At 42.2% G+C, this 12,973-nt stretch overlaps 1 protein-coding gene across 1 annotated transcript in view; it reads left to right on the forward strand.

Moving 5' to 3' along the window:
* Window positions 1–10,744: 10,744 nt before the first annotated feature.
* Window positions 10,745–12,973, forward strand: part of nmbr (neuromedin B receptor) — a 62,385-nt gene continuing 60,156 nt past the window's right edge. The window contains exon 1 of the mRNA XM_073050253.1: window positions 10,745–11,148. Coding sequence (XP_072906354.1) covers window positions 10,745–11,148 — 404 coding nt within the window. The remainder of the gene's footprint in view (window positions 11,149–12,973) is intronic.

Consider the following 12,973-nt stretch of genomic DNA (forward strand, 5'->3'; position numbering starts at 1 on the left):
CCTGACAAAGAACAATCCTACCAAGACCTCAATGGTGGAATACACAGACAAAGTTACTTCAAGCTCAACGGCTGTGAAGGTGGATGAAGGCTGCAACAAATCCGTCAGCTCCAATTGTCGTGGTTTCCATGCCACTGGAATTAGTTGGTTGATTTGTGAAGTATCGTGCGCTTCTTGGAGTGCAACATCAAGTACACGTTAAACAAATACACGCACAGGCGTCTTCGCTCTGTTATAGATCAACGGAACGAAGACCATCATCCTCGACCTCGAGGGTAGCCACAATGATGATTATCAAAGTACATATATGTTACTATATGCTACCCTGAGATTCATTTTCTTTTGGGCATACTCAATAAATCCATAATGGAATCAATGAAAGACCACACCATCTTCAGTGTTGATCCTGTATGCAAAAGACAATGAAATCTGCAAATACAAAAAGAAAGAAATAATAATAATAATAATAAATAAATAAGGAATAATTATCGAGAACATGAGATGAAGAGTCCTTGAAAGTGAGTCCAAAGATTGTGGGAACACTTCAATGATGGGGCAATTGAAGTTATCCTTTACTGTTCAAGAGCCTGATGGGTGAAGGGTAATAAATGTTCCTGAATCTGATGACAGAGTGAGAAGAGGGCATACCCTGTGTGGTGGGGATCCCTGATGATGGATGATGCTTCCCTGTGACAACACTATGTGTAGACGTGCTCAATCATGTGTAAAGACATGATCATATTCTGCCTTAAATCTATGCCAGAAAGTGCCCAGGTTTACTTTGGATTCACCTGTGATGGAAAATAGGACCTAAGTTTGAGGTATCATGTCCTTCCTAAATATCCCTTTCAGCAACAAAAATTTTATACTTGACAAGTTAAGTTTACCAATCATTCATTGCATGGTTGCCAGTGAGAAATAACTCACTCTAGCAGCATGATAATTTTATCCTACATCTAAAATTATAAATACAGTTAATCATAGAAATGGACAGTGAAAAGCTGAAGATAATATACTTCTGCTACAGATGATATAATTAAATGTAATTGATAAATTGGTAACACACACAAAATTCTGCAGATTTTCTCTTGTTTCTGATTGATAAATTGGTAAAATAGTTCATTATTGTCACATGTATCAAGGCACAGTGAAAAACTTTCTCTCATGGCTTACTCTCCTCTCTAATCAGATTCCTTCTTCTTCAGCCCCTTGTCTCTTCCACATATCACCTCCCAGCTCCCCTCTGCATCCCCCTCCTCCCACCCACCTACCTTTCCTGTCACATGGTCTCACTTCTTACCTTCTAGCTTGTTTTCCTTCCCCTCCCCCCTACTTTCTTATTCTCACTTCTTACCCCTTTCTTGTCTGTCCCGATTGCTTTGAAGTAGTTCAAGGACAAGCAATAACATAATACAGAGTAAAGTGTTCCAATTACATAGGAAGTGCAGTGTTAGCAGACGTTAAGTTGCGACTTCATGACAAGGTAGATTGTGAGATCAAGAGTTCATCTTATTGTACGAGGGTACCATTCAATAGTCTTATCACAGTGGGGTAGAGGTTGTCCTTGAGCCTGGCTTCAGGCTTTTGTGTCTTCTGCCCGATGGGGTTGGGGGGGAAATGAGAATGAACTGCATGCATGGGGTCTTCGATTATACTGGCTGCTTTACTGAGGCAGTGAGAAGTGTAGACAGAGTCCACAGAGAGGAGGCTCAGTTCCTCAGTTCCGTGATGTGCTGACCTGTGTCCACAAATCTCCGCAGTTTCTCGGCCAGAGCAGTTGCCATACCAAACTGTGATACATCCAGTTAGGAAGGTGATCATTTTAAACTGTATTTACTTTGAGCTTTGCTGAATGTTTACACAGGTTATTCAGGCAATGAGACGGTACAAACTCTAGAGACTATTGAGAATTAACATCTGTTTTCATATATTAAAGAAATGACAAGTATTTATTTACTTTAAAACTAGCTCTGAGATTCATTCATCATGTGCTGTGACATTATATGTCATGGTCTTTCCATGACCATGATAGTTCTTTGCAAAGTTTTCGACCAAAGTGGTTTGCCATTGCTTTCTTCTGGGCAGTATCTTTACAAGATGGGTGACCCCAACCATTATCAGTACTCTTCAGGGATTGTCTGCCTGGCATCAGTGGTTGCATAACCAAGACTTGTGATATGCATCATTTGATCAGACAACCATTCATAACCTGGTCCCGTAGCTTCAAGGGTGGCTTACAGGCTAGTAGAGGGAAGGAATGCCTTGCACCACCTTTGGTAGAGACAAATCTTCACCTCGCTGCCCATAGCTCTGAGGTAATGTGAAGTAATGTGAGGTAATGTTTACTCTGTGATGTGCAGGAGACCCTATGGGATCATTGGTTCTGTCGGAGAGCAGAAAAATTATACTGTTCAGGCACTTGCGAAATCAGGAGCTTATTGTTTACAAGATATTTATAACTAGGATTCCATCACTGAGGACACTCGCCATCTGAAGCGCGTCCTCTTCTTATCACTACCATCAGAGAGGAGGTACAGGAAACCTCAAGACGCACACTCAATGATTCAGGAAGAGTTTGCTTTTCTCCACCATTAGTTTGGAGGAAGGGATGATTAGTTAGAAGTGACTTGACAGAGGTGTACAAGATGATAAGAAGCATAGATCAAGTGAAATACCAGAAACTTTCTCCAGAGAGGAAATGGCTAATACCGGCGGGGGGGGGGGGGGCATAATTTTAAGGTGATGAGAAGAAAATATAGTGGGGGAGGAATGTCAGATATGGTTTTTACAATGTGAGTGGCGGTAGAGATAAAAAAAGGGGTATTTAAGAAACTCTAAAATAATCATATGGATGGTAGAAGAATGAGATATCTGTAGGGGGAACGGGGGTTAGATCGACCTTAAGGTAGATTAAAGATCAGCACAAAATGCGGGGAAAAGAGCCTGTAGTGTTCTATGTTCTATATTCTATTACTGAACAGTCTATGAACACATGAACACTGACTCATTTTTCCTTTTTCAGAACTATATGTTTATTTTGTAATTTTAAGTCTTTGCACTGTACTGCAGCCACAAAACACCAATTTTCATGTCATGTAAGTCAGTGATAATAAACCTGACTATTTCTGGTCCCTGCAATAATCTAGTGACTGAGATCTGACTGAAATAAGTGAATGATCAGATTGATATAAGATATTTCTACTGCGCTTTTTTATGATCTCAACACAATTAGTTTGAATAAGGCCACAGCAGTAACAAAGGGAAATGACTGGAGTCAATGTGATATTAACCAACTCTAGAAACTTCAAAACCAGACTGGGAACAAGTTATTCTCAATCCTGAGTGACTGTTCAACAGGAAGAAGATATGGACTAGATAATGTTCTTGATAATGTACTTGTAAGGGCACAAGTACTCTGGAATGTGTGAGAAAATTGGAGGAAAATGAACTTGTTGTGACCATTTGGCACTGCTGATCTCTAATGCCAGAGACTCCTGACTAAAGGCAGGTGGTTCCTCAATGTGAGAGTCTGAGAGGATACAGGAGAGGAGGTGGGAGGGGAGAAAGAGGGAGTAGAGGAGAGGGAGGAAAGAATGGGAGGAAGATGTGGGTAGAAGATAAGAAAGAAGAATAGGAGAAGAAGAGGATGGAGGGTGAAAGGGAGAAGAGAGAGAAGAAGAGGTGGAGGAAGAGGAAGGATGATGAGAAAGTGAAGGGGAAGAAGAAGATGAAGAAAAAGAATAGGAGGAAGAGAAGGGGAAGAGGAGAAAGAAGAGAATGAAGTGAAAAAGAAGGAGAGGAGGAAGAGGAGAGGGAGGAAGAGGAGAGGGAGGTAGAGGAGGAAGATTTGTAGGAGGAAAAGAAGAATGGAGAAAGAAGAAAGTGAAGTGGAAAAGAGGGAGGAGAGGAAGAGAAGAGGGATGAGGAGGAGGAAGAAAGAAGGGAGGAGAAAGAAGGAAGAGAAGAGGGGGAAAGGAAAAGAAGGGGGAGTTGGAGTAGGAAGTAAAAAAGAGTGGGAGAGGAAAAGATGGAGGAGAAGGAAGAGGGGCAGAGAGGAGGAAGAAGGGAAAGAGTGGAGGATGGAAAGAGGAGGATGAAGAGGAGGAGTTGTTCTTACATGGGAATAAAAAGGAGGGGAAATGGGGCTTGTGAGTGTCATTTGAGAGCCTGCATAGTCTCAATGGGCTAAATAGCCATATTCTATCTCATATTGGAAATGTCAAATGAGATAACGTGTATGCTCTGCACTGAGGTAAACTGGTAAATAGGAAAGTTGGTTTATTATTGTCGTATGTACTGGGAGGTACAGTGATACACTTTTTTGCATGCCATTCATGCAAACCATTCTATCAAATCAATGCATTGAGGTAGTATGAGGGAAGACATCAACAGAATGCAGAATAAAATATTACAATTACAGAAAAAGTGAAAAGCAGGCAGACAAGATGCTTAACCTATAATGAGGCCATTTGTGAAGTCAAGAGTCCATCTTAAGGCAGTCGGGTACCATTCAATAGTCTTGTAACAGTGGCTCAGAAACTATTTTTCAGCCTGGTGGTCCACGCTTTCAGGCTTTTGTATCTTCTGCCCAGTGGAAGAAACGAGACGCGAGAATGTTGAGGATAGGAGATACATCTGACAGTGCTTACTGCTTTACTGAGGCAGCACAAAGTGTAGAAGGAGTCCATGGAAGGGAGGCTGATTTCTGTGAAATGCTGAGTGGGTCCACAACTCTCTGCAGTTATTTTTATGGTGATGTGCATGAGCAGTTGCTATACCAGGCCATGATGGATGCAGACAGATTGTTTTCTATGATGTATCTCTGAAAGTTGGTAAGGGTCAAAGGGAACATGTTATATCCTTCTAAGGAGGTAGAGGTGCTGGTGAGCTTCTTGTCTGTGGTGACTACGTGGTCGAGTAAGGACAGGCTATTAACCCAATTGACCTCAGCATTGCTGATGAGGACAGGAGCATGTGCACTACCCCTCTTCCTGAAGTCAATAACCAGCTCTTTCGTTTTGTTGACATCGTGTTTGTTGACATGACACCATGTTACTAAGCTCCCTATCTCCTTCCTGTCCTCCAACTCATTGTTATTTGAGATACGGCCCACTACGGTGATGTCATCTGCACATTTGTAGATGGAGTTAGAGCATCTCTGGCTACACAGTCATGTGTGAACAGGGAGTAGAGCAGAGGCTGTCGATGCAGCATTGTTGGAAACTAATGCTGAGGATAATTATGGTGGAGATGTTGCTGCCACTCCTTACTGATGGCAGTCTGTTGCCCAGGAGGTCAAGGATCCAGTTGCAAAGCGAGGTACTGACTCATAGGTTAAGGAGATTGGAGATGGGTTTGCTTGGAATTATAATACAGCAGTGGAACTGTAATCAATAAACTATAGATTAAAATGGGTGCCTTTACTGTCCAGGTGATACAGAGATGAATATAGGGCCAGGGAGATGGTGCCTACCATAGACCTGTTTCAGCACAGGTGAACTGCAATGGATGGAAATTGTCTGGAAGACTGGAGTTAATGTTTGCCATGACCAGCTTCTGGATGAACTTCACGATGGTGGATGTCAGACCCACAGAGCAGTAGTTATTAACGTATATTGCCTTACTTTTCATAGGAACTAGGGTGGTAGTGTTGCTTTTTAAAGCAGGTGGGAATTTCGCATTGAAACAATGAGGTTAAAAATGTCTGCAAAATACCCCTGCCAGCTGATCTGCACAGAATGTAAGTATGCCACCAGAGGCACCATCCCGGCCAAATGCTTTCCAGGAGCTTACTCTCCAGAAGGCTGAGATCTGACATCTGCAACTGTGAGTGCTGCATTGTAAGACCATAGGAACAATGTTGGGCCATTTGGTTTATCAAGGCTGCTGCATTGGCGGATTTACTTTCTCTCTCAACATTTTTCTGCCTTCTCCTGTAACCTTTGATGCCCTTATTAATCTGGAACCTATCAACCTCCACTTTGAATATACCCAAAGACTTGACCTCCACAGAGATTTGTGGCAATAAATTCTGCAGATTCACCATCTTCTGACTAAAGAAATTTCTGATTATTCCTGTTCTGAAGGGACGTGCTTCTATTCTGAGCCTGTATGCTCTGCTCCTAGACTCCCCCACTATAGAAAACGTCCTCTCCATGTCCACTCTATCTTGGCCTTTCAATATTTAGTAGATTACTATGAAATCCCTCCTCATTCCTCTAAACTCCAGTGAGTACAGGCCCAGAGCCATCAAATGATCCTCTTATGTTAACCCTTTCATTCCCAGGATAATTCTCGTGAACTCATATCTCTCTAAACTGTGCAGATGCATAGTCACACAGCATACTGAAATTCTTCCATACATTCAGGCTTTCTTGCAGCGCAACTGGAATTTTCTTTTATTTACTGTTTCATTAAACCAAAGTTCCAGAACAGTTAGTGGAGAGGTTGTGGAGGCAGATGTTGATAAGACTTCAGACGAAGTTAGGAATCAAAAGGTTGAGAATGGTGCAACAAAATCAAAAAGGGTGAATGCAAGACTGAAGATGTTGTACCTGAATGCAGGCAGTATACAAAATAAGGCAGATTGGCAGGTATGATGCAGGCACCACTGAATTGTGTTGGCAGAATTTCAGGTGGTAATGAGAGGGCATACAGGAGTGGGATATGCCAACTAGTGAAATGGTGCTGCAGCAACAACCTGGCACTCAATGTCAGTAAGACGTTGTGGACTTCAGGAAGGGTAAGACAAAGGAGCACATACCAATCCTCATAGAGGGATCAGAAGTGGAGAAAGTGAGCAGCTTCAAGTTCCTCGGGGTCAAGATGTCTGAGGGTCTAACTTGGTCCCAACATATCAAGACAGTGGCTATACTTTATTAGGAGTTTGAAGAGATTTGGCATGTCAACAAGTACACTCAAAAACTTCTATAGTTGTATCGTGGAGAGCATTCTGACAGGCTGTATCACTGTTTAGTATGGAGGGGCTACTGTACAGGACCCAAAGAAGCTGAACAGGGTTGTAAATCTAGTCAGCTCCATCTTGGGCACTAGCCTACAAAGTACCCAGGATATCTTTAGGGAGCGGTATCTCAGAAAGGCAGCATCCATTATTAAGGACTTCCAGCAGCCAGGACATGCCCTTTTCTTACTGTTACCATCAGGTAGGAAATACAGAAGCCTGAAGGCACACACTCAGTGATTCAGGGACAGCTTCTTCCCCTCTGTCATCCGATTCCTAAATGGACACTGAATCTTTAGACAATAGCTCACTTTTTAAAATATAGAACATTTCTGTTTTTGCACGTTTTTTAAAATCTATTCAATATATGTGATTGATAGAGAGAGAGAGAGAGAGAGAGAGAGAGGAGAGAGAGAGAGAGAGAGAGAGAGAGAGAGAGGAGAGAGAGAGAGAGAGAGAGGAGCGAGAGAGAGAGAGAGAGAGAGAGAGAGAGGAGAGAGAGAGAGAGAGAGAGAGGGAGAGAGAGAGAGAGATGAGAGAGTGAGAGAGAGAGAGGGTAGGAGAGAGAGAGAGAGAGAGAGGAGAGGAGGGAGAGAGAGAAGATGAACGGATTTTAACAATTAGGACCAATGTCCATTTCTAAATGCTTCAGCCACCTGTAGTGAAGATGAATCCGTTGCCATTGCTACAATCACCGTCTGGTTTGCAGCTTCTGAGGGTGTTAACAATATTGTCATGAATGGAACACATAAGAAAGGACATTTCCCGCTTGAAAATCCCTCAGTAATTTTGCGGACTTCAGTGTATTGGCTGAGCTTTCAATGAAACAGCTTGAAATTGCTGTTCGATCGCTTTGTTTGAGCCTGTGCGGGTGAAGGCATCTCTGATTGTGTGGAACGTAGATTCCAATATATTCTTAACGGCGTGCTCGCCACAATGGAATCTCGTCCCAATTACCTCACACATAGATCCCCAATCCCAGTAAAGAAAGACATTTACAAATAATCAAGTTACGCTGACCTATTCCTTCTAGACACGTTTCATTATACATTTTCCCGTTTTAACATTGTGAGTGCACTTCCTCGGAATCAATAAAGCGCTAATGATGTTAAAAAAAAACTTGCGCGTTTTGCTCGAGTCTTGTGCGTTTCCGATCACTCGAGAACCCAGAATTGAGAAGCTTCTTTTAAAGATCAAATCTCATTCCCCTGTGAGCGGGAGACGAACGGTGACCACAGTGTCTATTCGCACCAACAAAGGCTCTCCGAAACTTCAGCACGCCCAACTCGCTACCTACCGTAGAGATTGTGGTTTATGAAGGGTTACCACTATTTCAAAAACAAACCAATCGGAGTACATAGAGCAGTGCAGTGGCGGGACAAGCTAGTTTGATTTTCAGAAGGCTTTTGGCAAGGTGCCGGATATAAGGCTGCTAAAAAAGACAAAGCCCATGGTATTACAGGAAGAATATTAGCACGGATAGAGGATTGGCTGACTGGCAGGAGACAAAAAAATATGAATACAGGGGGCCTTTTCTGGTAGGTTAGTTGTGTTCTGCAGGGTCGATGTGGGTACTGCTTCGTTTCGCATTATGTTGTTAATGTTCTGGATGACGGAGTTGATGGCTTTGTTGCCAAGTTTGCAGAGAGTCAAAGACAGGTGGAGGGAGCAGGTGGTGGTGAGGAAAGCAAAATCTGCGAGAAAGATTAGGAAGATGGCCAAGAAGTGGCAGATGTTATATAAGGTATAGAAGTGTATGATCAAGCATGTTGGTAGATGGAAGCAAGGGACACAAGTTTTCTATAGGGGGACTGAATTCAGAACTCGGGGGTGCAAAGGAACTTGGGAGACCTTTTGCAGGAATCCCTAAAGGGTCAACTTGCAAGTTGAGTCGGTGGTAAGGAAGGCAAACGCAATGTTAGAATTCATTTCGAGAGGACTGAAATGTAGAAGCAAGAATGCTTTATTTGGCATTGGTCAGACCATATTTGGAGTATTGTGACCAGTTTTTGGGCCTCATGTCCAAGAAAGAATGTGTATTGGAGAGGGCATAGAGGAGGTTTACGAAAATGATCCCGGGAATAAAAGTGTTAACGTACGAGGACCGTTTGATGGCTCTGGGAATCTACTCGCTGGAAGTTTGAAGAATGAGGGCGGATCTCATCGAAACGTATTGAATATTGAAAGCTTAGATAAAGTTGACGTGGAAAGGTTATTTCCTATAGTTGGTGAGTCTAGGACGGGGGCACAGCCTCTGAATAGAAGGAATCCTTTTAGATAAGACATGAGGAGGATATTCTTCATCCAGAGGGTGGTAAATCTGTGGAGTTCATGCCCATAAACGGCTGTAGAAGCCAAATCATTGGGTATTGCTAAAACAGAGGATGCTACATTCTCGATTGTAAGGGCGTCAGAGGTTACAGGGCGAAAGAAGGATAAAGTTGAGAGGGAAAATAAAATAAAATCAGCTATGGTGGAATGGCGGAGAAGATTCGATGGGCCAAATGGCCCAAATATGCTCCTATGTCTTAAGTCACGACTTGTGGTCGCTCCACTTCCTTCATACTCATGTCTCTATCTCAAAATCTCTAAACTCTTGAATAGCTCAGCAGCTACAAGATTTCATCTCTTCCCGCTACTGATTATAAAAAATGAGCCAAACTACATAAAACGAACCATTTCCGAAGCTCCGCAAGGCAAAGTTGGACATGGATTGATTTCATTTTTCATAATCCTCTCACAACATTTTCGGGTATAGATATTTTAGGTAACTTTTCAAAAATTATACAGGACACCATTCCATTATCGTTTATGGAAGTATTTTCATCTTTCAGATCTGAGGTGGGCGACTGGAGTTCTGCAACTGATACTGTCTCTCTCTACCGACAGAGGCGCTCCCAAGGGTTTATTCTCATTGGATTCAGCAATAACTTTCGTCATACTTCACATGTGGTCTGTGGCATTTGTTTGAATAAAGTCAACCCTTCGAGAAAACGAACTGTCTGTTATGAGAGATGCGGTAAACCTGCTTCTTTGTCGGTGATTAATAGAAACCACCCAAAAAGTGTGTGTGTGTGTGTGTGTGTGTGTGTGTGTGAGAGAGAGAGAGAGAGAGAGGAGTGTGTGAGAGAAAAGATCTTAGTTCAAAGTAAATAGTAGAGTGAATAAAGAAAAAGCTGCGGACATTTGCAAGATCAAAGGGAAGACTGGAGAAGAATACCGCAGACAGTAGAAAAAAGTGTGAATGTGAAACAAGACGAGTGAAGGCGGAGCCGACGTGAGAAAGAGAAGTGTGGGGGTGAAATATACAGAAAGATTCAAATATTCCGAGAAAATAGCGGAAAACAAATCTTTGCTCATCTTCACGTCCGCAGACTGGGGCTCGGGAACAGCTGTCTTCCCACTCATTGCTGGAAGGAAACGCAAAGAGAAATACTTCAGCACCACAGGAATCGGACAGCTCCTCACAGGCTCTGCAATCCGTTCTAACCGACTGGGAATCGACTTCTCGATTTTGAACGTGTCAGCGAATATCACTAAAAAGTAAAATGTGATGTTTTTGTTAAATTAATATTTCCAACTAATTCCCCATCAATTCATATGTGATGCTTCCTTTCTGGTTCATTCTATATTGTACGGAGACTGTTGTGTTCAAGGCTTGCGGATATCACGGCTCTCCATCACATTGACCGAATACAGAGTGCACATTTGGCAGGTGTTTCCATACATTGTGAACGAGAACAAGTTTTATTTCTCTTGGGAAGTTGAGGAGACTCTAATAGGATGGCCAGCGGTCTGTTTTCCAATACCACCATCTTTCCCCTGGACAAATCATCTTCGAACAACTTTACCAAGGAGATCGCCTACCCTGATCCCGTCTTTTTCGCTATTAGATGCATCATCCCACCAATTTACCTTCTGATCATCACCGTGGGCTTACTGGGGAACATCACTCTAGTTAAGGTCTTTGTGTCCAACAGCTCAATGAGAAGTGTCCCCAACATCTTTATCTCCAGCTTGGCGGTCGGGGACCTGCTTCTCTTAGTGACCTGCGTCCCCGTGGATGCTGCCAGATATTTTTTCGAGGAATGGGTCTTTGGCACAATGGCTTGTAAACTCATTCCCCTTATCCAGCTCACTTCAGTGGGAGTGTCCGTGTTCACACTAACTGCTCTCAGCGCCGACAGGTAGGAGGATCTCCCAGACTACATGATTGTAATTTAAGTAAAAAAAACTTAAGTTAGAAAAATCTCTCTGCCTGCATGCCTATTTGTCTGTCTATCTATCTATCTATCTATCTATCTATCTATCTTTCTTGAATTCCTTGTGTTTATGGTTTGTTGCTGACTGTGTGTGTGTGTGTGTGTGTGTGTGTGTGTGTGTGTGTGTGTGTGTGTGTGAGCCCAAGGACTGCAGACACTGGGATCTGTAGCAACATATTGGTAGAACTCAGCATCTGTGGATGAACGGAGGGGAAAGGGTGCCGGTAGACCAAGTGAAGAAATTGTCAGTGTTTTTCTTGTCAGAATCTTACATTTGTCTATCATTTTGCTAGTCTTCCTCACCTGTTTCCTTCACCCCTCTACTTGCCTTCTATGTTTTCTGTGTTGGTTTTGAGTGGAGGGTCAATCTCATCAAATAGCTCTCTTGCTGTGTTCTATGCAAAGTTTCAAATAAGTGTGCAAGGTAAACAAACTCCCTTTGCAGAATTTCTAGTTTAGTCATCTATAAATTTTCAGCTACTTATCTACTCTGTTTATCACCTATTCATCCATCTGCCTCATAATTAGTTGGATTGCTTGCCTCTCTGTTGGTTCCTTAGTATATACACTCAATGGTCACTTTATTAGGTACACCTATACACTTGCTCAGTAATGCAAATATTGAATCAGCCAATCATGTGGTAGCAACTCAGTGTGAAAAAGCATGTAGACATGGTCAAGAGGTTAAGTTGTTGTTCAGACCCTACAGCAGAATGTGGAAGAAATATGATCTAAGTTACTTTGATTGTTGGTGCCAGATGGGATGGTTTGAGATTCTCAGAAACTGCTGATCTCCTGGGATTTTCACAATGATCTTTAGAGTTTATGGAGAATAGTATGAGAAACAAATAGAAATATGCATCAGGTGTGTGGCAGTTCTGTGTATCAATATACCTTATTAATGAGAGAGGTAGGAGGACAATGCCCAGACTGTTAAAGTTGACAGGAAAGTGATGTGTTACAACAGTGATGTGCAGAAGAGCATCCCCGAACACACAACATATCAAACCTTGAAGAGGATGTGGAATAGCAATAGAGGACCATGAAAATACAGTGTGACCAAGATGCATAAGAAAGTTCACACTGAGTGTATATTCCAGTATCAGAAAGCAGTAGCACCAACAGACTAATATTAAAACTGGAAATGCAGAAGGAAGCTCGAGGTCATCCTTTTTGATGATAAAGTGATGTCAATAACTTTACAAGAATTGAAAGCAGAATAATTGGTATAACAAATTTGCTCAGCTTAATTGTAGTATGAGCCTCATTGATGACGGAAAGGATTTTCTGCTATTTCCTGCTTTGATTTTGCTTCAGGGATATGAAAGTCTAAGAATCTGTTAGATCTGATTGCAACAGAGCTAATAGACATGAAAGGCAAATGCTCTAACATTTCCCATCATAGTGGTTAGTTGGGAGTATTTGACCTTTTCTATTACACATGTATTTCATAGCTACAGAGAACCAGTGATTTTCTTGTCACTGACCTATGAAATGAAATATTTTGTTTGAGGCATCCCATTAGAACTTATTGAATATTGAAAGGTCTAGATAGAGTGGATATGGAGAGGATGTTTCCTACAGTGCTGGTGGGGTGGGAGGGGGTTGTCTAGGACCAGAATAAAGGATCATCACTTTAGAACAGAGATGAGGAGGCCAAATCATTGGGTATATTTAAAGTGGTCAATAAATTCTGGATTAGTAAGATGCCAAAGGTTAAGGGGAAAAAGCAGGAGAGTGGAATTGAGAG

Source organism: Hemitrygon akajei, chromosome 7, assembly GCF_048418815.1.
Source record: "Hemitrygon akajei chromosome 7, sHemAka1.3, whole genome shotgun sequence".
Lineage (NCBI taxonomy): Eukaryota > Metazoa > Chordata > Chondrichthyes > Myliobatiformes > Dasyatidae > Hemitrygon > Hemitrygon akajei.